Source organism: Conger conger, chromosome 3, assembly GCF_963514075.1.
Source record: "Conger conger chromosome 3, fConCon1.1, whole genome shotgun sequence".
Classification (NCBI taxonomy): domain Eukaryota; kingdom Metazoa; phylum Chordata; class Actinopteri; order Anguilliformes; family Congridae; genus Conger; species Conger conger.
In genome coordinates, this window is record NC_083762.1 from 81,849,951 (window position 1) to 81,875,388 (window position 25,438).

General features: G+C 46.1%; 1 protein-coding gene across 2 annotated transcripts; it reads left to right on the forward strand.

The window, feature by feature from the left end:
• The first annotated feature begins 6,431 nt into the window (after positions 1-6,431).
• LOC133124586 (NF-kappa-B inhibitor zeta-like) lies at positions 6,432-15,438 on the forward strand. 2 transcript variants are annotated; one of them, XM_061235901.1, is made up of 12 exons: positions 6,432-6,754; positions 7,033-7,172; positions 7,275-7,311; positions 7,710-7,810; positions 8,464-8,828; positions 9,116-9,221; positions 10,077-10,223; positions 11,692-11,755; positions 12,184-12,350; positions 13,206-13,316; positions 14,008-14,175; positions 15,270-15,438. In XM_061235901.1, exons 1-12 carry the CDS (start codon positions 6,535-6,537, stop codon positions 15,321-15,323), a joined length of 1,680 nt encoding a protein of 559 aa, XP_061091885.1. In that variant the 5' UTR covers positions 6,432-6,534; the 3' UTR covers positions 15,324-15,438. The 2 variants fall into 2 exon arrangements, with proteins under 2 accessions (XP_061091885.1, XP_061091886.1); XM_061235902.1 differs by having other exon boundaries at positions 8,467-8,828.
• Positions 15,439-25,438: the final 10,000 nt, after the last annotated feature.

The following is a 25,438-nucleotide window of genomic DNA, read 5'->3' on the forward strand; positions in this document are numbered from 1 at the left end:
TGATTTTTACCAGTCACAATTAAATCTGTACAGAGACAGAGTAGCACTCTAGGCTCATTCCTTCCATTTAATACTAGGAAATATTTTGTCAGATTTTATATTGAGATCTCAGCTTAGTACACGTTTTTTTCACTTTCACATGTAAATGCAAACTTTGCTAATTATATCTAATATTTATGCATGGGTTTCTTTTCTCAATGTTAAAAGACTAGTCTTGTTATTCTTTTTGGTGTGGAAAATGATAGAACATTTGGGGCATTGTGTAGATGGTCTTGAAAACAAATGAGGATCTGGATGTTGTGAGTATTTGATTCATATTGATAATATTTGATAATATTTGATCATTTGATAATATTCATTGGGAAATGTGTGGCAGTATTGTTTTATTCATCCTAATTGTTTACCTTTAATCTGATTATAATTGCTTTGAAGCTCTTTCTGTTGTTATGTATTTCTAAGCACTTATGCATGAGTAAGTGTGGTATAAAATGATTTCTTAAAATTAAAATAGTGCATTCTTCCACAGTTAACATTTTTGTGCATATTTATTAAGGTTGCCAACAATTCTGGGGATCTCTGTATTAGGTGAGGGTATTTACATCCATATTGGAGGATCTCTGTAGAAATGACAGCCCTTTTACACGGTGGCATAATATTCGGGACAAATGGCTTCACATGTGTTTCTGATTAGTCAGGTGCGTTGACTTTCTTAAGAGAGTTGATTCTCAGTTTTCTTCTTGAATCTGAGCCTTTTATGACCATGGGGGCTGTTAATGGCATTTTTCAACATGATGGCCAGTACTAATGCCAGTTGACTCCAATTCTCAACTCCGAATTGATCTGATAGATTATTCGACTCCCATTGAGTGACCCCTATTGTTGCTTAATGGAATGTCTATTTAATCGTCCGGTGTCATATTTTATAGTTTGTACAGCTTGCAGATTTACTGCATTCGATTGTTTCCTAGCACCTGACGCAGAGCAATTAGCTGCATGAATGCAACTCTCACTGCACCAAATGTGTTTTTCTGTGATGCAAAATGCTTTTTTGTTCAGAAACAAATACTTGCACATTTCCATAGATGCAGCAAACATTAGGCCTAATGCATGTTTCAATTCGATAAGAACGCTCAGCATGGTCTTCAATGTCTTCATAAATTAAGTAAATTAAATTAAAATTAGTCTTACCACTCTCCACCGGACTCAATCTTGTATTTCAAGAAATGGTGCGCTAGCTGTATTTGATGAAGCTAGGATCTGCTTCAGTTGTATCATATGACCAAAACACCACATAACCTACAGGATTTTTAACACACAGCCTAAATATTGTAGAGAGACGAGACGGCCAAGTGCAAGGACGTCTGAACTCTCTAAACTTACGTTGGAATAGATCCCATGCATTTTGAAATATGGTCTATACTTTTTTTAATATGAAAAATTCTACAGGTGCTGGAGCATCTGTTAAGATAGACTTAATCATGAACGCCAGTACATACCAAAATATGTAAATAACAAAACAGATGTTATTGGTGTCAGGATTGTGGACATGTGGAAACCGTTTGTAGCAAAGGGAATGGCAGGTTGTGTGTTTGCACTGTGGCGAACGTCATGAAGTGGGCGCAGAGCGGGCGAGAGAAGGAAGGGGGAGCTCAGGAGGAGGCAGAAGGGAGGCCTGGAAGGGGACTGGAGAGGACAGAACAGGGCATAGCTGGGCCGGTGGAAACAGAACAAGGGGGACAGGGCAGACAAAGCTCATATCTGGGCAGAAGAAGGTTTTTAGCATTTATTTCGTTGATTATAAATTGTGCTAGTGCGATTGTCACAAAGTCAGAGGGGATTAAGATGGTTGCATGCATGTAGCTAAATACATTTTGGGAATAACTGATGGGGATGGGGATGATATTCAGGGTTATGGTTAGGGTTAGGATTATGGGTTAGGGTTAGGGGTTAGAGTTAGTTAAGTAAGAAATCTTTATTTCCCAAGTTGTCCCATATTAGGGCCCCTTGGGAAAGAAAAGTTTGCACTGGCCATTCAGAGTACAGAACCCTTTAAGTAGGAAGAATCCCTCTTGTGTCCCTCTTGTGTTGGTGTTCTACGTGCGTTTGTTCAGTCCTCTTGGAAATAGAGTGCTAAGTGTCTCTCCTACATATTTTATACCACATTGTTTGCACTTAATTTTTAGTGTTTTTGGTTAGTGTTTGTTTTATTATGTAGGTTTTGTTAGTAGTGGTGTTACATTACATTTTAGACATTTGGCAGACACTTTTAATCCATTTTTGGGGGGGGGTTAGACAAGGATAGGGATATCAGAAAGGAGGGGCAGGGGAAATCAGGAGGGAGGACTAAGGTAGAGTTTGAAAAGGTGGGTTTTGAGTCTGCGTCGAAATAGGGGGAGGGATTCTGCTGTCCTGACAGTGGTAGGCAAGTCATTCCACCACTGAGGAACCAGAACGGAAAACAGGCGTGAACATGCAGCTCGACCGCCAGGTGCACGTACAGAGGGAACCATAAGGCGACCAGAGCTGGCAGACCGGAGTGGTCTAGCTGGGGAGTAGGGAGTGATCAAGGATTGAATGTAAGGTGGGGCAGTCCCCTTAGCAGCCTTTTATATAACTGTTGTGCTTAGTTGACAGTGGAGTGAGGAAATGGTCTATGTATTCTGCGATCCTGTAGGATCCACTGTTGCAGTCTGAAACAATAGGTCTCCCTGCCGGGACCTCATATGGTACACTCCAGGACTGAGGCTGCTTGTGTATTTTGGGGAGGAGGTAAAAAACCCTTGGTCTAGGATTTTCCTCCCCCCTTAGGTAAAAACTTTGTTTTGTTTTTTTGTGATGTATTTATTCCCTAGCAGTGTCTGTATAATGTTATGTATTTCCTGTGCTGTGTCTAGATATATGGGTCTAATTAATTTCTTATAGTGTGTGGTGTTTAATTGTCTGTGTGCTTCTTGAATGTATTGTGTTCTGTCCATGATCACTATGGCACTCCCCTTGTCAGCTGGTTTGATGACAATTTGTTTATTGTTTGCCAGCTGATGTAGTGCTTGGCTCTCTCCTCTGCTGAGGTTGTTTTTATCTTTGAGTTTGGGGGTTAAGTGCTTTGATCAGTTGGATTTGGCCATAAAGGGTGTTTTGTTCGTGTTTTCTGATCCCTCAAAAAAGACAGCTAGTTTCAGCTTTCAGTGAAACTCCTGAGCTTCTCCTCTGAGGGTTTCTTTTTGTTTATTTCTGACGTTTGCCGTTGGTACGAATGATAGGCCTTTGTCAAGTAAGCTAATCTGATTTTGTGTCGGTGAAAGGTTTTGTGCCAGCAGTATAATGTTCTTATTCCCCTCCCTGTTTGTGTTTGGGTTTGTGGGGATGGTGATGGGATGATTAAAAAGGAATGACCAAGAAACTGCAGAATCTGATGAAATTCATACTCTGAAAGACAGTCCCCCAGCTTCTGACACAGAAAGTGCACTGGGACTTGAACCACCAACCTTCTGGGTCCCAGTCATGCATTTTAGGCACCAGAGACTGCCCATACCAACAACAACTTTGAATCTAACCTGTTTCAGTTACAAGCCTGAAATCATTATACACTGCTTACAATATCGTACAATCAATAAGCGCAGTATGAACTTATATTTCTCATGGAACACATAGCTATTTCTGGAAAATTGTGGCTTTAAAATTTCAATAATCCTTTAAAACACGAAAAGCTGCAAGAAAAATTAACCTGCTTGACAAAATTCTGAGATTGCAATTGTGGCTGGAACAAACCAGCAGGGTCTAAGGCTCTCCTTTCATAACACTGCACCACTGTAATATTCCACAAGATGGCAGAAAGAAACTCATTTCGATTTTGGTGGTAACACAGGACATCTTCTTTGTTTTTTTTACATTACATTATTGGCATTTGGCAGACGCTCTTATCCAGAGCGACGTACAACAAAGTGCATACCCATAACCAGGGATAAGTTCGCGGAAAGACCCTAGAGGGAAGTACAATTTCAACTGCTACCTGTACAACAAAGATAAGGGAGGCCTTTTTTTTTTTTTTTTTTTTTTTTTTGAGAACAAAGAAACAAACAAACAGAGCAAAAGTGAGCAAAGTTAACTATCCAAACACTGCTTACCTAGCCAACTAAAAATACCGATACACAACGCAATTCACAGAGACAACAATTAAGGTTCACAGGGAGGTAGGGAGGGACGGGGAGAGGTGCTGCTTGAAGAGGTGTGTCTTCAGCTTGCGCTTGAAGGTGGGGAGAGATTCTACAGTTCTGACCTCAACGGGGAGTTCGTTCCACCACCGTGGAGCCAGAACAGACAGTAGTCGTGAGCGTGGTGTGGAGGTTCGGAGAGGGGGAGGTGCCAAGCGGCCTGTGGAGGCTGAACGAAGAGGTCTGGCAGGGGTGTAGGGTCTGATGATTTTATGTTTTAATTATAAAGATTACCGCCCAGTATGTAGGCCTTTTCTTTTCTTGAGCCAAAGTCCCTTTTTTAGCAACTATTGACTGAACTATGCATTCATGTACTCATATCTACAAGCATATGTACACAATTGTCATATCCAAATCATAATCCAGGCAAATTCTTACATCCAAATCCAATGCCCATGTAAGAAGTCCAGTCAAAACCAATCCATTAAACTGTTCACTAACCCTGTGAATATGACTCAACACAGCATGCGTGGGGTGGGTGCTTTCCCAAGGCTGGGGAGATGTGATACCCTGGTCCCTGGGGCCTACGCGCATGGCTGTAACTACAAGTCCCGTTTGGGGGGTCTCTGCGTTCTTTATTGAGCTTCTCATTACTGCTGGACACTAATGTAAAGTCGCCTTTTCAAACTTTCTCCTAAATGCAGCGTAGCGATCAAGGTGAACACAGAGAGCAGGAGGAAGTACCGTGGCCTAAAGGTAAAATACGGTAGACAGGACGTGGGAGGGCACACTGCCTGTGCCACAGGGGCAGGCTAATTAATGTTACATTCTAAGATGCTATTAATTTCTGCGAACAAATATGAGAACAGGTTATGATGTCCCAAGTCATGTCCACTCTAACCAATTCAAGAGTAGGTTTTTTTGGAATGTTTCTCCCCCCAAAATCCCAGATTAGTGATCTGGAACTACATTGCTTTCTAGAATCACCAGTAGCGATTGTTACATCAGCATTAGAATGTTCACTTAAAGGAAAACACCAACATCTTGGGACATTTTTCTGACTTACACAGACTTATATGAGATGTTCAATTTAATTTTCATTTTTGTGCATTCACTGCCACAATTACACAAGGGATTTCATGTGTATTTGAAATGTAAAAAAAGAAAGAAGGTAAAAGCGAGAGATGTCTTCAGAGAAGTTCTACCTTTTAAAACTACCTACAGAAGGTGCTCGGATCACTGCACTCAGCAACCAGTGAAAGACGGAAGAGGATACATGTGTGTTCAGCAGTTATAGTTCCAACTGTCTAACTAAAACAATGTCTCTCATCTCAATTTTTTTCCCTGCACGTGTATTTCAAATACACATGATACCTTGTGTAAATAAGACAGCTGTTAGGTGGATTTCTTCACTTTGAAGGAGGTAGACTCCTATAAGCTTCAAGTCTTTATGCTAAGCTAACATGTTATGCTAACATGGAAATTGAGCCAGTGAATGCACAAAAATATAAATCGAACATCTTGTCTAAGGTTAAGGTATATTTCCCAAAATGGTGTTTTCCTTTATGGCCATTCTAATTTGGGTTCTCACATATAAAATAGTTAGGAAAAACAGGTGTTGGTGTATCTTGTTGATATCACAGTTTAAACATTTTGGCCATCTTGGGGCGCATATTAGAAGCTGCTAATTATGGCTCCTGTTCACATCCATCTTGGAAAGTCATGAAGAAATCATTTAAAGTGATGTATCCCTGTCCAGTAATGTAAGTAAAAATGTAAATTCACAGTATATTATTAGTCTTGTTATCGTGTGTTTATTACTGGTTTGTGCATTCATTCCATAAACAGAGGGAACTGGTCAATTCAGGTCAGACTAGATCTTGGCAGACAAAAATTGTTTTAATAGCAATGTGCCAATAGGCTACACCCCCCTCGCAAACGTTGGGCTGACTGCTGAAATGAAACGTTAGCGATTTTCAAGTTGTAATTGAAAAAGCGCGGGGAAATGTTAATCTGTAGAAATGCGTTGCTGTGTTGCGAATGAACTGAGAATACGTTATAATAAAAGGTATGGGGAACACACTGTCCATTATCCTGAGAGTGGATATTCCAAAATAAAATTGAAATGGTATTTCCGATGAGAACGGTTTACTGGAATTTTGGAGGAACATCCTTGTCTGAATCAACCAATGGTGGGACGGCTACGGCATACTTCTCTTTTCCTGTTTGTGTAGATAGGCTAGAACGACGTAGACTGAGATCACTAACATTGCGAGTGACTTCGAGCTGACTGCATCGCGTCGAACGTGCGCTCATAAGGGTGCTCGTAGATTTGCCTAGACATTTGAGCACAACCGTGGGAGAGACGTCCACTATATAAAACATGATCCTTGACAGGGGAGACGTTGTCATGGACCAGGAGTCTGAAGTCATGATGAGTCCCCTCAATTTCCAGGCTTTCTACTGCAACTCTTCCCCGCTGCATGAGCCCGCGGGCTTCAGCGTAGACCCACATCCCTGGTCCCCAAATTCCGACTCTGGAAGTACTTGGAACGGTGCAACAAGCCCAACTGAATCCAGCAACAATCCGAACAATATTAGTGGTAAGATACAAAAAAAGTACAAATGTATTTATTCTGCGGTTTATATCGAAATCTCTGTGCCGTTTTAACAATAACTTAAGCTTCATACACGATTTGTACAAGTATCTAGCCTCATATGTTGCATATTCCTGTCATGGCGTATCGAGTAGCCTATGTTTTATTTCAGTGCGTATTTCACTTGGCCATTAGCCTATTTATCTGCAGACTAACCTGATTAGACCTCGAAAGGAAAATACACGTATTTCATGTTTAAGTGTGTTGTCCCACGCGTGCTATAGGCATACCTACAGGCGAGGGTTGTATGGAGAGCGAGAGGCAGCCGCGGTATCTCGGCGTCCGTGTGAAGAACACTGTCAAGGAGCTTATTTTACAGAAGCGTTGTCAAGTGTCCTTGAGCTCGGTTAATGACAACAATCAGGTAAGCACAATGCCCTGATGTAATAATTAAATCTGCGTTTATTCTGTGAATTTATTTATTTTCTTTCTCTTTTTATGGATTTGTCTTTCTGTCTTGGTTTAGGTTTTTGAGAACTTTGAAACACGTGACCATTGTCCAGGTAATTTTCACTTTTTTTCTCTCACAAAAAAGCAAATATAGCTAATTAACAAATACTAATCACGATTTGTAATTATTATAAATAGCTACAGTAGCCAATATCTACATGAAAAATAATGGAACAAATTAGTAAGAATACAAATAAGAATGATGAACATATCACTATGACATATATGCAGCTAGTTACTCGAGGCAACTAATTATAACTATTAATGAGAATATCTTACCTCACATTAAATGACTAAGCGTAAAATAACACATAATGATTGAAAGAACATAACTACTGTACATGTTTTATAATTACAACCATCTACCAGAACAGTTATTTGCGTAAATACGTTCATAATCATTCATTTAAGTTCAAGTAGCCTCATGTCCGGTTCTGTTGACATTCAATAGCGCTGACCGCTGCACTTATTGGCGTAAAGCGGCCTGCTAACCACGCACTACCGGACCTTATCTGCCGCAAGAGACCGGCCCCTCTCTACAGCAGCCCACAGGTAACTGTTCATGACATTCAGCAAACTTAACAACACAGTCAGGCACGTTTAGGAACATATTCCAGTGAGCTACGCTGTGTGTAATATTACCATGTCGCTATCCTGTGTGTAATATTAGCGTGTTGCTATCCTGTGTATAATATTAGCATGTCGCTACGCTGTGTGTAATATTAGCATGTCGCTACGCTGTGTGTAATATTAGCATGTCGCTACGCTGTGTGTAATATTAGCATGTCGCTACGCTGTGTGTAATATTTGCATGTCGCTATGCTGTGTGTAATATTAGCATGTCGCTATGCTGTGTGTAATATTAGCATGTCGCTATCCTGTGTGTAATATTAGCGTGTCGCTATCCTGTGTGTAATATTAGCGTGTTGCTATCCTGTGTATAAAATTAGCATGTCGCTACGCTGTGTGTAATATTAGCATGTCGCTATGCTGTGTGTAATATTAGCATGTCGCTACGCTGTGTGTAATATTAGCATGTCGCTACGCTGTGTGTAATATTAGCGTGTTGCTAGCCTGTGTGTAATATTAGCATGTCACTATGCTGTGTGCAATATTAGCATGTCGCTATCCTGTGTATAAGATTACCATGTTGCTATCCTGTGTGTAATATTAGGATTTTGTTTCTATTTTGTGTGATATAATAGCAGAGCCCTTGCTCACTGGATACTGCAGGCACCGATGTGAAGGGGGAGGGGCAAGACTGTGACTTGCGCGTGGACATCTCTGACATCATTGAGCAGATAAGGCAGTGCGCCCCCGTTTCCATAAAGACCGTGCAGGTGCAGGACACCCCATCGCAGTTTGTGGGCCCCCCGTTGGGCCCCCCGTTGGGCCCCCCGTTCCCCGACTTCTTGCCGGAGGTTGTGACCCGCGGTCCGCCCCCGGCCCCTCTCCCCGCGCCCCCCAACGGGGGCGTGTCCTTCTTCCATTGGCAGGTGGAGCAGGAGGAGGAGAGGCTGAGAGGGCTCTCACCCAATCAGCTGGCGGCACGCGACGAAGACGGCGACACGTGAGTTCAGAGGCCGCTCTGCAGGTTCAGGCCACACCCATTATAACTACAGAGTAGTGATATATACAGAGAACACTGAGAATCTACAGACAGACAGACAGGCACACTCAGAGATGCAGATACACAGAAATGCTCAGACAGACACATGCACACATACACACACAGACACATACTCACAAGCACACAAACACACACACACACACACACAGGCAGGCAGGCACATGCACACACACACATAAGCACACAGACTGTATCCTCATTGTGGCCCTCCTGCTGTGGGTTGCCAGGTTCCTGCATGTTGCCGTGGCGCAGGGTCGACGGGCTCTGTCCTATGTGCTGAGCAGCAAGATGGCCGCTCTGGGCCTGCTGGACCTGAAGGAGCACAATGGCCAGGTGAGAGAGAGCTGCCCTGCCTGAACACACCTGGCTCATATCTCCACCAAACACCCTGACATAGCGCCTATATCCACACACCCTGACCTAACTCATACCCCACACACCCTGACCTAACTCATACCCCCACACACCCTGACCTAACTCATACCCCACACACCCTGACCTAACTCATACCCCACACACCCTGACCTAACTCATACCCCCACACACCCTGATCTAACTCATACCCCACACACTCTGACCTAACTCATACCCCACACACCCTGATCTAACTCATACCCCACACACCCTGACCTAACTCATACCCCACACACCCTGATCTAACTCATACCCCACACACCCTGACCTAACTCATACCCCCACACACCCTGATCTAACTCATACCCCACACACCCTGATCTAACTCATACCCCACACACCCTGATCTAACTCATACCCCACACACTCTGACCTAACTCATACCCCACACACCCTGATCTAACTCATACCCCACACACCCTGACCTAACTCATACCCCCACACACCCTGATCTAACTCATACCCCACACACTCTGACCTAACTCATACCCCACACACCCTGATCTAACTCATACCCCACACACTCTACTCTAACTCATACCCCCACACACCCTGATCTAACTCATACCCCACACACCCTGACCTAACTCATACCCCACACACCCTGATCTAACTCATACCCCACACACCCTGACCTAACTCATACCCCACACACCCTGACCTAACTCATACCCCACACACCCTGATCTAACTCATACCTCACACAAACCTGACCCTGCATAGGTAACTGTTCTGCCCGAGCCAGCCGTGTGACCTGGTTTGTTCTTTACCCAGACTGCCCTGCAGGTGAGCATTGCAGCCAATCAGCACCTGATAGTGCAGGACCTGCTGAACATGGGGGCGCAGATCAACACCACTGACTGCTGGGGGCGCTCTCCGCTTCATGTGTGCGCCGAGAAGGGCCACGCCCAAACTCTGCAGGTGAGAACCCTGTACTTGCGTCCAGGTGTGAGCTTGTTCCATTTTTGTTAGCCATACATTACCTTTTTAAACTGTTGCTGTGTGTTCTCACTATGAGCCATTTAGTCGGCCAGTTCGCCAGAAGTCCATTCATTTTCTATAAAGCTAAGCAACTGCGCAATTGAACAACGAAAGTTGGTCAAAAAAAGTTGCCCGCGGGTTAACTTTCTGCGGGCATCGCCCGTCAACAGCCAATCAGAATCTCGGGTTTCATATTTGTCCAACCAGTGTGCTACCATGTTGTAAAAAATAGTTCGGCCTCATTTCGGCTTGTGAGATGGTACAATCCAACCAGGTTTTATACAATGTTTGATATTAAACTGTTGCCATTATATTACTGTTGTTATTAATTGCCCATACGTTGAAAAAATAACAGCATTGCCAGGCAGAATTGCCTTAACAGCACTAACGTTAGCTAGTATAATTATACATACATGATAATTGCATTTTGTTGTTCAATACTTGTCATAACACAAGGGTCAGGTATGGATTTAGCCGTAGCCATCCAGTGCCGTATAAAACTCAGTAGCCTACGAGCATTGGGGTCGATGAGACTGATTTTGGCAGAGCAAAATACATATATTCACCATTCCCGACCGTTGTGTTACGACACTGATAATTACGCACAAACAGTGAAGTAAATTTAGGGCGAGGCTGCGTGTGTGAAAGAGCCTCAGCGTCTCATTTACAGAAAATGACAGTAGATGAGAAATCCCCTTTCTGTGGGAGAATGTGGCAGAGCCTGTTCCATACACCGCACAGCATGCTAATCTCTCAACCATTAAACCTCAATTCTCTTCAGAACTCACTGCCTTCCTCATTAATAATCATTATGTAGATATTGCCTGTGCAAAATATCGTACACCATTCATACATTTAACCCATAATATACAGTATATTACAAAGGTCAATACGCACCAAATGTGTGTGTTTGTGTGAATATCCACACACATTTAAACAACAAGCATTTAAACATAGTTAGCCATTGTGGAAATCACAGTAATTTGTGTAAAAATAAAGTAATAGGCCAAGAAGAGTAATAGAAGTGTTTATAATGGTATCTTGTAAGGTATTGTTTATTGGTGAGTGACAGATGGTATATTTGTGTCCAGTGTTATATTGTGTGTTATTTCTTAGTGAGTGGTGGGTTTTTTGTACTGGAATATTGTTACATAGGAAAGTATCTTTTATAGGATCACTAATTTATTTTAAAACACTCCATCCTTAAAATCATAAAGACAAAAATCCATTTTCAAAAATGAGCACTACTTGCATCCATACAACCACAACTCCAAAGCAGACTTTACATTAAAGGAAGACACTGAATCTATTCAAAAAGTGACAGAAAACATAAGAAGGAAAGTGTGTTAGTGTCTGTCACTGACCTGTGCTCTGTGTGTCTGTGTGTGTGCCCTGTGTGTGTTTGCAGGCCATCCATAGAACCCTGCAGAACACCTCACAGCAGGTCCACATAGAAGCAGTGAACTACGAGGGTGTGTATCTCTACATTCGCTTGTGTGTTCCTCGCTGTATCTGAGTGTGTGTGTGTGTATCTGTGTGTATCTAACAAAACAATTAAATACCAGCTGTTACTATGAGCCATAACTGAACTAGGTCATAAGTGTCAGATCCTACTTTTTATATTTAGAAGTTTGGCTAAATGGAGAGCAATAATATGGTCTCCTCAATTATAGGCAGTCTCTGTATGGAGAAGATGTTTCTTATGCCCATAATGTTTCTTGCTGGAGCAATTCAGATGCAAATAGTTTTTCTGCATATTGTTTGCTAGATCTCTGCTGGTATGCTTTCTGCTACTCAATACATCAGAATACAACTGAAATGTATCTGGGCCCTTATAATGTGTGTTAGAAATGGGGACCTGAATGAAGAGTGAAAATGTGTGTGACCCCCCCCCCTTTAGGCCTTACAGCACTACACACTGCGGTGCTATCCCACAATGCCACAGTGCAGGAGCTGGGTGTGGCCCCGCCCCAGTCCGCCCGCACGCAGCTGCTGCTGCAGCGCAGGAAGGCTCTGGGGGAGTGTGTGAGCACGCTGCTGCTGATGGGCGCCTCCTACAGGACCAAGGTCAGTCTGTGGGGAGTCACATGGGGCAGCCTGTAGCCTAGCGGCTAAGGTCCATGACTGGGACAGCCTGTAGCCTAGCGGCTAAGGTCCATGACTGGGACAGCCTGTAGCCTAGCGGCTAAGGTCCATGACTGGGACAGCCTGTAGCCTAGCGGCTAAGGTCCATGACTGGGACAGCCTGTAGCCTAGCGGCTAAGGTCCATGACTGGGACAGCCTGTAGCCTAGCGGCTAAGGTCCATGACTGGGGCAGCATGTAGCCTAGTGGCTAAGTTACTTGACTGGGACCTGGAAGGTTTGTGGTTCAGGCCCCAGTATAGCCACAATAAGATCAGTGCAGCTGTTGGGCCCTTGAGCCCTTAACTCCACATTGCTTCAGGGGGGATTGGCCCCTGCTTTGTCTAACCAACTCTTGCTTTGGATAAAACTGTCAGCTGAATAACTGTAATGTAATGGACCAAGTACACTATGAAAACCAAAAGTCCATCTCAACAAGTATTTTCATCTTATATTAGGACTTAAAATCTTATGTCCTTTACTTTTTTGATAAATAAGACCAAAATATTGCCAATGAGCTAAGGTGGTTTGACTAATTTCAAGACCCATTTGCCAATGATGGCCGAGTTAAGATTTCACTTGTCAAGCAAAGAGTAACTTAAAGCAAGCCAATAATTTCGACTTGAGGGAGCAAAGATCTTCAGTCTTATTGCAAGAATAAAATGCTTGTTCTTTTTTGCAGTGGACGTAGTACTGGGTGGCACATAGCACTCAAATGTGCACAAATACAAAGTGCAATTGGACACACTGGCCTAATTGTTTATTTCACTGTGGTGGGATTGGTTCCTTGTTTCCCTTAGGACCATAAAAGCGGGCGCACCTCACTGCACATGGCCGCAGAGGAAGCCAATGTGGAGCTCTTGCGTCTCTTCCTGGACCAGCCCGATTCGCTGGCCGTCGTTAACGCCAAGGTAAACCACCACCCTTGGTCACCACGACAACAACAAGGCTCAGTGCAGGCTGTTTCTGCTCGGAAGGCCAGAGCTGGTCAAAACGTCGTTCACACCCGCAACCTCGCCCGTGATTTCAATTCAGTTTTATTTGTATTATTTGTATAGCTTCTCTGAAGACTGTCACAACGACGCTGTACAGAGTAATGCAGGAAAAAGAGGAAATACCTGCCGAGCCCACAGAGAGAAGTAAAAAAAACTCCCTAGTGGGGAGAAAAACCCTCAAACAGCGGTGAGAAAAAAGTTCCCAACAGGAAGAAATCTGGGGAGGAAGCCAGCTATCGGGGGGAACCCTCTCTCTGCTGATCAAAGCCGATAGGTTGAGATTAACGTGGAAAGTCCACATGAAGGCATGTAAAGTGTGCAGAGGGGCAGGATGCAGCTGCAGGATGAGGGGAACGCGTGGGCGTGACCCCGGGGGAGCAGGGCTGCCAGGGCCCAGAGCGGGGGACACGGTTGGCCCATAACCTAGAGCCTAAGATGCTTGCCTGTGCCTAAGATGTTGGCAGGTTGCTGGTTCAAGCCCCAGTGTCGCCACAATAAGACCAGTGACCGTTGGGGCCCCTGCTTAGTCTAATGAACTATAGCAGTAATGTAGGATTGTGGGAAAGGGCACTGCCGTGGTACTGACCCCCCCCCCCCCCGTGCGCAGGCGTACAGCGGGAACACGGCCCTGCACCTGGTGAGCGGCCTGCAGGGACGCGTGGCCCAGGCCGACGCCGTGAGGCTGCTGATGCGCCGCGGGGCCGACCCCAGCATCAAGAACCTGGAGAACGAGCAGCCCGCCCAGCTGGTGCCTGAGGGACCCATGGGGGAGCTGGTGAGCCCCGGCCCTCCTCTGACCCAACACCCAGCCCTCCTCTGACCCAACACCCAGCCCTCTGACCCAACACCCAGCCCTCCTCTGACCCAACACCCAGCCCTCTGACCTAACACCCAGCCCTCCTCTGACCCAACACACAGCCCTCTGACCTAACACCCAGCCCTCCTCTGACCCAACACCCAGCCCTCTGACCCAACACCCAGCCCTCTGACCCAACACCCAGCCCTCTGACCCAACACACAGCCCTCTGACCCAACACCCTGCCCTTTGACCCAACGCACAGCCCTCTGACCCAACACCCAGCCCTCCTCTGACCCAACACCCAGCCCTCTGACCCAACACACAGCCCTCTGACCCAACACCCAGCCCTCTGACCCAACACTCAGCCCTCCTCTGACCCAACACCCAGCCCTCTGACCCAACACTCAGCCCTCTGACCCAACATCCAGCCCTCTGACCCAACACTCAGCCCTCTGACCCAACATCCAGCCCTCTCACCCAACACCCAGCCCTCTGACCCAACACCCTGCCCTTTGACCCAACACACAGCCCTCTGACCTAACACCCAGCCCTCCTCTGACCCAACACCCAGCCCTCTGACCTAACACCCAGCCCTCCTCTGACCCAACACCCAGCCCTCTGACCCAACACTCAGCCCTCTGACCCAACACTCTCTCTACACTCAGTGTAACTCTTTGTCACTCACTCAGTGTAACTCTTTGTGACTCACTCGGTGTAACTCTTTGTGACTCACTCGGTGTAACTCTTTGTCACTCACTCAGTGTAACTCTTTGTCACTCACTCAGTGTAACTCTTTGTCACTCACTCGGTGTAACTCTTTGTGACTCACTCAGTGTAACTCTTTGTGACTCACTCAGTGTAACTCTTTGTGACTCACTCAGTGTAACTCTTTGTAACTCACTCGGTGTAACTCTTTGTCACTCACTCAGTGTAACTCTTTGTGACTCACTCAGTGTAACTCTTTGTGACTCACTCGGTGTAACTCTTTGTGACTCACTCGGTGTAACTCTTTGTGACTCACTCGGTGTAACTCTTTGTGACTCACTCAGTGTAACTCTTTGTGACTGCAGGTGCGGCGTATCCTGAAGGGAAGAGGAGGGCAAGCCCGGTCCGGCCCGTTCTGAGGCCCGCAGCGCGACCGTTTAGACCCACTGTCAGTTAGGCAGTCAGATCTTTTGTAAATACTCATTTGCCGGTATGAGGCAAATGGCAGTTGTTTCTATGAAACAAAATCTCAATGTTCACTACAGTGTAGTGGGACTTATGGGTGGGGGGGGGGGGGGGGGTTGGGCTGACAGGGCTTTATTTTATATAATACCCTGACTGATACCTTTGGCCTCAAAGTTGTAAACACACTTCTGTAAAATAATTAACCAATTGGGATACCTCTGCATTAGCAGTAGCTTTCAATCTTATCGTTGTGCAGTGCCAATGGGCTTTAGAGCCTCATTCAGACACGCACAGGGCAAATGTACAAGTCGCTGTGTATTATCGGGTAAAGCAGTTGATAAATATTTGAGTTGATAAGTATCTGATAAGTATCATGAAGAGATCAGGTGTCACAGGTGTCATATTTGCATGTGTTCAGTTAGAACAGAACAGAAACCTGACTACACAGACTGCAGTGTCATTGTTGTTGGGAAGTTGATCAAACTGTAGCCTAGCCCGGCCGATAAGGCTGCAGCCAATCACAGCGCATGATTCCCCAGCCTGCCTGTTGCTAGGGGCTGTGGTATGGTGGCAAACAGAGTTCAGGTTGCTGATTAAACTCCAGAGGAGGAAGTAAAATTTGTTTTTTTTGGGAACATCGGCCACAGGGTTGGTGGGTGGGGTGCGTAAGAGTCACGTTTCTGTGCCACACGGTCTGGCCATGTCAGGACAACAACCTGTCCAGGAAGTGTGGAAGCGTGAGCAGAACCCTGGGGAGAATCCACAGGAAATACATAAATAAATTTCACACTGCAAAGAAACCAAAAAAAAAAAAAAAAGAGTAAATTGTAACAAATATTTGAGTCTTATATACTTTAAATCTTTCTCTTACTTTTTTTGTTAAATAAGACAAAAGTATAGCCAATCAGGTGAGACGGTTTGACTCATACCAAGATTTACCAATCAGGAAAGAAAATTTCACTGGTCAAGCAAACGGTTAGCTAAATCAAGCTAATATTTTGTAATTGTGAGGGAACAATACGATTTCAGGTCTCATTACAAGATTTAAAAACTTGTTTTAAGTTTTTGCAGTGCATACTGTATATACAATGTATACTCTCATTTTGTTCTTTTAGCTTTGTTATAAAGTTATTTTCATGTGTTTAGCTGTACCTGTGTGTATATATGAGGTACAGTTTTAGGTGAAAGCATCTTGCTCTGTTATAAAGTTATTTTCATGTGTTTAGCTGTACCTGTGTGTGTATATATGAGGTACAGTTTTAGGTGAAAGCGTCTTGCTCTGTTATAAAGTTGTTTGCATGTGTTTAGCTGTACCTGTGTGTGTATATATGAGGTACAGTTTTAGGTGAGTGCGTCTTGCTCAGTGTTGGGAAGCGCGCATCTCCGTGGAAACCCCACAGATACACTCTGTGGTCAGTCAAGATGGACGCCATCGCCATGGCTACACGGTCTGATTCATCTTCACTTCTGGAGTTAATTGTATGATTATGATTTTGAATTACAGTCTTACTTCTTTATAAAACTGTTATTAAATGAATAAAAATTAAGGAAACTATGCCCGTGCTTTTGTCTTGTCTATATTTGTTCATGGCTCTGTCCGCCAGTATGGTTCACAGAGGAAATGACTCACAATTCACTGTAGTCCTGAATAAGACTTCCTTATGGTGTAATTAGCACACTAACACTAAATCGTAATCCTAAAAACAACACATCCGTAACCTCTCAGCTGAAAAGGATGTTGTGCTCTGGCTGTAGGAGCACATGTTGTAGCCTCTCTGTCCTCTTGAGTGCTGTGTGTGAGGACTGGGCCCTTGTGCAATCATGGGAAACCCACACCACTGGGTTTCTCCTGGGAGAAACTGATTGTGAAACACCAAACGAGAGCTCCAGGCTTTTTTTTTAAAGTAAGAAAGTCCTGACTGCACACTTCTGCTTTCCGTGGCCCTAGATTTGCCTGCAGTGACTCGGTTGAATTTTACCCTGCTGTGTCAACAGCACCATGAAAACCCAGTATAAACACATGCAGAGTTTGCATCTGTGTGCGACACACCACTAAACTGTAGGACTAACTAAAGAGGTATAGTCCACCAGCGACTCTACAGGCCAGCCATGTCCCTGCATTAAAACATTTGCTGTGCAGGTAGGTTTTGAGCCCGGATTTATCCCCAATTATCAGTGGTAAATCTCAGGCCTTTCCACAGCAGAGGGGCTTGATAGGAGAAAGGCAACTTGCCAACTCACTAAGGACTAGTATTTTGAAGTCCAAGTGAAATGAATGGGTAGCCAATGGAGAGAACAGTCATACTTTACAGTAAAGGAGCAGGATTTAGCACTAATAAGGGTGCATGATTTAGCACTAGGGTGGCACGGATGGTGCAGTGGGTAGCACTGCCGCCTCACAGCAAGGAGGTCCTGGGTTAGAATCCCGGTCGGCCGGGCCTCTCTGTGTGGAGTTTGCTTGTTCTCCCCGTGTTCGTGTGGGTTTCCTCCGGGTACTCCGGTTTCCTCCCACAGTCCAAAGACATGCAGGTTAGGCTGATTGGAGAGTCTAAATTGCCCGTAGGTATGAGTGTGTGAGTGAATGGTGTGTGCCCTGTGATGGACTGACGACCTGTCCAGGGTGTATTCCTGCCTTTCACCCAATGTATGCTGGTGTAGTGTGGTTAGCTCGGCTAGTTCGCTAGTAAGCACGGATGGTGCGGTGAAAGTGAAGGCTGGTAGCAGGTTATCGCGACAACACTCCCCGATGATGTAATCCCCAAATTAAAAAAGAACGTTGTTGCCCTTGGCTAGAGGCGAGTTCGTCTTTAGCTGACTGGTAACGCGTTCGTTCAACAAATATTTGGACAAGTGAGAGGCCGGGGTTCAAATCCCACCTCGGACTCAGGCAATTTCTCACCTGTTACACTGGGATAGGCTCCAGCCCCCTTGCGACCCTGTTCAGGATAAGCGGGTTCAGATAATGGATGGATGGATTGATTTTAGCACTAATAAGGGTGCGTGATTCGGCACTAATTAAATGTTTATTTATACATTAGCAAACCATTGGATAAACTCATAATTAGTTAACCATTAACAAGTTTTAACTTATTTCTTAATTTCATTCCAATGTGAATGTAGTTGTTAACAGGAGTTAATGATGCACAGATACATAAACAAAGCTGTGCAGATTAACTTCTCAGTAATCAGTTAGTTAACAACTACATCAGTGTTAACTACTGTAACCTTATTGTGTTAAACAGCCCATCTCAGCGGGTTCTGGTCCAGTCAGAGCAGGGGTTTGACAGGAAGTGAGACTGTGGTGACGGGGAACCGGCTTGCTTCGAGGTTCACAGAAACAGGTCAAAATCTCTAGTAAACAGAATAATGCAGGTCAGGCAGAATCGTAACCAAGTCCAGGCATTGGTGAAGGTCCAAGCAAACAGAACAATACGAAGAGAGGGTAGGGTGAAGTCCAGGAACAGGGAGGAGTCAGAACCTGGAAATCAGTCAGCAGGACCGGAGAGCAAGGACCAAAGGGCTGGCGCAGGGCGTGGACAAGGAGGAGTAGACATGCAGGAGAGCAGGGCGGCACACAGACATGCAGGAGAGCTGGAGCAGGGCTGCACACAGACATGCAGGAGAACAGGAGCAGGGCTGCACACAGACATGCAGGAGAACAGGGCTGCACACAGACATGCAGGAGAGCTGGAGCAGGGCTGCACACAGACATGCAGGAGAGCTGGAGCAGGGCTGCACACAGACATGCAGGAGAGCTGGAGCAGGGCTGCACACAGACAGGCAGGAGAGCAGGGCTGCACACAGACATGCAGGAGAGCAGGAGCAGGGCGGCACACAGACATGCAGGAGAGCTGGAGCAGGGCTGCACACAGACATGCAGGAGAGCTGGAGCAGGGCTGCACACAGACAGGCAGGAGAGCAGGGCTGCACACAGACATGCAGGAGAGCAGGAGCAGGGCGGCACACAGACATGCAGGAGAGCAGGGCTGCACACAGACAGGCAGGAGAGCAGGGCTGCACACAGACAGGCAGGAGAGCAGGGCTGCACACAGACATGCAGGAGAGCAGGGCTGCACACAGACATGCAGGAGAGCAGGGCTGCACACAGACATGCAGGAGAGCAGGGCTGCACACAGACAGGCAGGAGAGCAGGGCTGCACACAGACATGCAGGAGAACAGGGCGGCACACAGACATGCAGGAGAGCAGGGCTGCACACAGACAGGCAGGAGAGCAGGGCTGCACACAGACAGGCAGGAGAGCTGGAGCAGGGCTGCACACAGACATGCAGGAGAGCTGGAGCAGGGCTGCACACAGACAGGCAGGAGAGCTGGAGCAGGGCGGCACACAGACATGCAGGAGAGCTGGAGCAGGGCGGCACACAGACATGCAGGAGAGCTGGAGCAGGGCGGCACACAGACATGCAGGAGAGCTGGAGCAGGGCTGCACACAGACATGCAGGAGAGCAGGGCTGCACACAGACATGCAGGAGAGCAGGGCTGCACACAGACAGGCAGGAGAACAGAAGCAGGGCTGCACACAGACAGGCAGGAGAACAGGGCTGCACACAGACAGGCAGGAGAGCTGGAGCAGGGCTGCACACAGACATGCAGGAGAACAGGGCTGCACACAGACAGGCAGGAGAGCAGGAGCAGGGCTGCACACAGACAGGCAGGAGAGCAGGGCTGCACACAGACATGCAGGAGAACAGAAGCAGGGCTGCACACAGACAGGCAGGAGAGCAGGAGCAGGGCTGCACACAGACAGGCAGGAGAGCAGGGCTGCACACAGACATGCAGGAGAACAGAAGCAGGGCTGCACACAGACAGGCAGGAGAGCAGGGCTGCACACAGACAGGGAGGAGAGCAGGGCTGCACACAGACAGGCAGGAGAGCAGGGCTGCACACAGACAGACAGGAGAGCTGGAGCAGGGCTGCACACAGACAGGCAGGAGAGCAGGGCTGCACACAGACATGCAGGAGAGCAGGGCTGCACACAGACAGGCAGGAGAGCTGGAGCAGGGCTGCACACAGACAGGCAGGAGAGCAGGGCTGCACACAGACATGCAGGAGAGCAGGGCTGCACACAGACAGGCAGGAGAGCAGGGCTGCACACAGACAGGCAGGAGAGCAGGGCTGCACACAGACAGGCAGGAGAGCAGGGCTGCACACAGACAGGCAGGAGAGCAGGGCTGCACACAGACAGGCAGGAGAGCTGGAGCAGGGCTGCACACAGACAGGCAGGAGAGCAGGGCTGCACACAGACATGCAGGAGAGCAGGGCTGCACACAGACAGGCAGGAGAGCAGGGCTGCACACAGACAGGCAGGAGAGCAGGGCTGCACACAGACAGGCAGGAGAGCAGGGCTGCACACAGACAGGCAGGAGAGCTGGGCTGCACACAGACAGGCAGGAGAGCAGGGCTGCACACAGACAGGCAGGAGAGCAGGGCTGCACACAGACAGGCAGGAGAGCGGGAGCAGGGCTGCACACAGACAGGCAGGAGAGCAGGGCTGCACACAGACAGGCAGGAGAGCAGGGCTGCACACAGACAGGCAGGAGAGCTGGAGCAGGGCTGCACACAGACAGGCAGGAGAGCAGGGCTGCACACAGACAGGCAGGAGGGCAGGGCTGCACACAGACAAGCAGGAGAGCTGGAGCAGGGCTGCACACAGACAGGCAGGAGAGCAGGGCTGCACACAGACAGGCAGGAGAGCAGGGCTGCACACAGACAGGCAGGAGAGCAGGGCTGCACACAGACAGGCAGGAGAGCAGGGCTGCACACAGACAGGCAGGGGAGCAGGGCTGCACACAGACAGGCAGGAGAGCAGGGCTGCACACAGACAGGCAGGAGAGCAGAGGCAGGATGGGACGGCACCGGACACACGCACTGTGGATGACAGGAAGTGACACTGCGGTTGACAGGAAGTGAGACTGTGGTTGCCACGCCTGAGCTCACAGCTGGTTTCGGCTATCCCCCCCCCCCCCCCCCCCCCCGTCCCCCGCCCTCAGCAGCCCCGAAACCAAGCAGGACTTTTCCATATTCTTAAGAGAGACACGTGAGCAAAACAAAATGCTGCACCCACACGGCCCTTTTCAGACGCCCCTGCTGCAAGCACATACACTGCGCTTCATCATTGCACTGTCTGCTGTAAGTTAGTTGCCCTGTGTCACCGGTGTGATAACACAAGCAGCTGTACATTCATGCAATGTTTGTCATTATTTTACAGTACGGAAATACCCTTAAACAAATATGCAAATGCGTTCAATGGCACAGCTGCTGTATATTATTGTCAAAGTTATTTGCATAAAGATTTCATATCTCTGAATTTGTGCACATACACACATGCACACACACACATGCACATATCTCATATCACACAGGCCATATCACACAACTCATATCACACAGCTCATATTTATATTCTTTGACTCATTAGCTCTAAATTAAATGGAACTGCTACAATGGTAAAAGAAGAACAGCTTGGACATTGCTAAGTGAGAGAAAGTGAGGGAGAGAGAGTGAGGGAGAGAGAGAGAGAAAGAGGAAGAGAGGGAGAGAGATAGAGAGAAAGAGAGAGCGATAGAAAGAGAGAGAGAGAGGGAGAAAGAGAGAGAGATAGAAAGAGAGAGAGGGAGAGAGAGTCACTCACTCCAGACCACTGCTAGTAGAAGTAGTAATGAGCTGAATGTATGGCTTGGCTTGATGAGTTTCATACTGAAGAAGCATGTCTTAATACAGCGCTATCCATACTCCACATGATGGACCCTACCCTTACAACTCCAACTTTACTCAATTGTATCTACCTGTACTCTACCTTGCTGAAAAAATTGGTAGCTGGTTGACCAGTTCAGACCAGCTCCACACTCAACATGGTTTGACCAGCTCAAGCTAGGTTTTGAAACAGCTGGCAGCTGGTATTTCAAGCTGGTCATAACTGAATTTTACACCAGGGCACACACATAATCTCATCCCTTACTCCGTGAAACACTTTCATGCTGCACTACACTGTACTCCATACTAAAATTTCCCTCAGGATGAATAAAGTATCTATTTATCTATCTATCTATCTATCTATCTATCTATCTATCTATCTATCTATCTATCTATCTATCTATCTATACACTCTGTACTCCATACTATACCCTACCTACGTTGCATGTACAGTGTGCTGTGGACTACTGCTAAGCACATTGCGAGGAAGATCTTCAGTTTCACAACATGGAGGGCAGCATCACAGGAGCTCAGAAGCATGAAGGCAGCGATGATGTCATAAAGAGGAACCCCCACTTCCCCCTGCACTGAGTCACTTCCTCTCACACATTCCATAATCTTAGCAGGGAGTTATTTATACACACACACACACACACACACACACACACACAGCATGTCGTTTCATAATAATTTATTTGTCTTCATGTTCATGGGAAACGGTGCAGTAACAAAGGCACCCTTTCCGAGACAAAAGGAAGGCCACTCCCTGCCTGGAATTCTGAGAAAGACTGAGCCCACAGCCTGGAATTACATTACATTACTTTATAGTTCAGAATTGTCTCTTCAACTAGCCTGTTAATGCCTTAATTTTTACAGTGTTGCTCTTTAACATACAGTACATTAATATCAAAGAGATGCATCTATTGTTTAGGGTAACGAAGGATGACCTTACAGATAAGGAGAACGTATATTTTATTAATCTTGTATATTTATTTCTTGGCAAATATCCCACACACACCAGTAAATTCTCTGACCCAAAACCATAATTTTTAGAGTCACTTTCAGCATATAGTATTTGGATAGTATAGTATTAATGCTGATCGTAAAGCCAGAAAAACCTGTTCCATCTGGAACAAACTCGCTATAATCTAAATCTAATCTCCTAGCCCGTATGTTAAAGGCATGTTTTTTCCATTCATAGTTTTTTATGTGTGAGCTGTGATGCTTATATCCTGTTTCCCAATGTAATCCAAATCTTAATAAAGAATTTAAAAAATGTAAATAAAAAAAGCATGAAGGGCATTCAATGAACAACATTTCTAAACTACATTTTTCCTACAATATTATTACTCACTTAGCATTGTGGATGTACAGTTGAGATATACACTGAAGATTTTCTCATTTGAACTCTGTTTGGACGGATCATACTTGCTGATACCCACTCCGTTTAGATTCACCAACAAAGGGAACAGGAAGAGGGAACACGGGGGTGGAGACAGAGGGCTCTATAGACTGTGGCTCTATAATGCAGGTTTGGCAGGATGAGGTCATTTTCCATCCTGAATCTTTGTTTAAAATTCCCAATCAATCAACGTCCTACAAATGTGATTTGTTGGTAGTATGAAAAGATTATTACTGGTGATTTGTCATTTCACTGGTATCACTGGAGAGGACGAGGTTTGCAGATTGCGAGTGTTGTGCGGTGCGTTTGTGGCTAAAATAACTTTTAGGGAGCCATTGATGTAGCCATTCTTATGCAGCACCAAGCCTGTCCTCTTGCCTGACTGTGCCACCCGTTGGTGTTCCTGCCATCCTTCTACCTCATCTCTGCTTCAACTTTTTAATTACTCATCTCAAAAACCATCTTTCAACCATCTTGAAACTACTGAGTCAGGTTCTGCTCAAGGTTTCTTCCTGTTAGCCAGGGAGTTTTTCCTTGCCGCTGAGAGACGAGACAGGGCCATCTTTGTGTCCCTATCCCATCTCAGTCTGACAGATCATAGAGGGAGAGAGAGAGAAGGAGAGAGAGGGGGAGAGAGGGAGAGAGAGAGGAGGAGAGAAGGAGAGAGAGAGGGGAGAGGAGGAGAGAAGGAGAGAGAGGGGAGAGGAGGAGAGAAGGAGAGAGAGGGGAGAGGAGGAGAGAGAGAGGGAGAAGGGAGAGAGAGGAAGAGGTGTGAGCTCTTAACAGCGGATGTCTTGCGACACTTCTGAGGACGGTGCAGTTTCGGGCATGCCCACGCACAGTGAAACCCTGGAAAGGCATGCATGTCATCCAGGGATTTTAACTTCACTTCTTTTAAGAAAACTTTCCACTTTGATGACCTTCTCAACCAGTGTACTCAATATACACTCAGTGAGCACTTTATTAAGTATTTATTAGACATATTTTTTAGACTTATTAGGTCTTCTGCTGCTGTAGCCTATCCACTTAGAGGTTTGACATGTGTTCAGAGATGCTCTTCTGCATACCACTGTTGTAATGCGTGGGTATTTGCGTTACTGTCACCTTCCTTTCAGCTTTGTGCGGTCTAGCCATTCTCTCCTGACCTCTTAAGAACCTGTTTTTGCCCGCAGAACTGCTGCTCCCTGGATGTTTTTTGTTTTTCGCACCTTTCTCTGTAATCTCTAGAGACAGTGTGAAAATCCCAGGAGATCAACAGTTTCTGTGACACTCAAACCACCCTGTTTGGTACCCACAATCATTCCATGGTCTCCTAGTTCACATTTCTTCCCCATTCTGACATTTGGTCTGAAAAACAGCTGAACCTCTTGACCACATCCACATGCTTTTATGCATTTAGCTGCTGGCACATGATTGGCTGATTAGATATTCGCATTAACAAGCTGATGTACAGGTCTACCTAATAAAGTGGCCACTGAGTGTTTGTGTGCGGTGTGTGTGACCTGTGTATGACCCCTGGAGCCAGGTGCGAGAGGAGAGGAGTAGAGCACAGAGGTCCTCACCTGCTGTGTGCTAATCACATCACTGAATTACATCACATTATGCTCCTCAAATACAGCCCTCAAGGGCCAAGAACTGCTGGTTTTCCACCCTCCCTTTACCTGGGAAGACAGTCTGGCCAATCTGTAGCACTAATTGTTCAGGTAATTACCTGGTGGAAAGAAAACTGGATCCAAGACCCAGATTTGAGCATACATATTTGAGATTTTGAGTACAGTTCTTGTAAAGTATCAGATGTCCAGAGTACAGTTCCAGTATCAGATGTCCATAGCCATGGACATAGTGCACAGGGTGAGCATTGGGTAGTAAAGTTAAAGCAAGTCATAACGTGAAATGAGGCATGATAACAAGAGATACATATATACTGTTTCCGTTTCAAGTTCATCATATGAGTC

Excerpts from the sequence above, each read along its gene's own strand:
- LOC133124586 (XM_061235901.1), top strand. The coding sequence starts at position 6,535 with ATGATCCTTGACAGGGGAGACGTTGTCATGGACCAGGAGTCTGAAGTC. Across the intron at positions 6,755-7,032 it reads CAATCCGAACAATATTAGTG|GCATACCTACAGGCGAGGGT; the intron begins GTAAGATACAAA and ends CGCGTGCTATAG. Across the intron at positions 7,173-7,274 it reads CGGTTAATGACAACAATCAG|GTTTTTGAGAACTTTGAAAC; the intron begins GTAAGCACAATG and ends GTCTTGGTTTAG.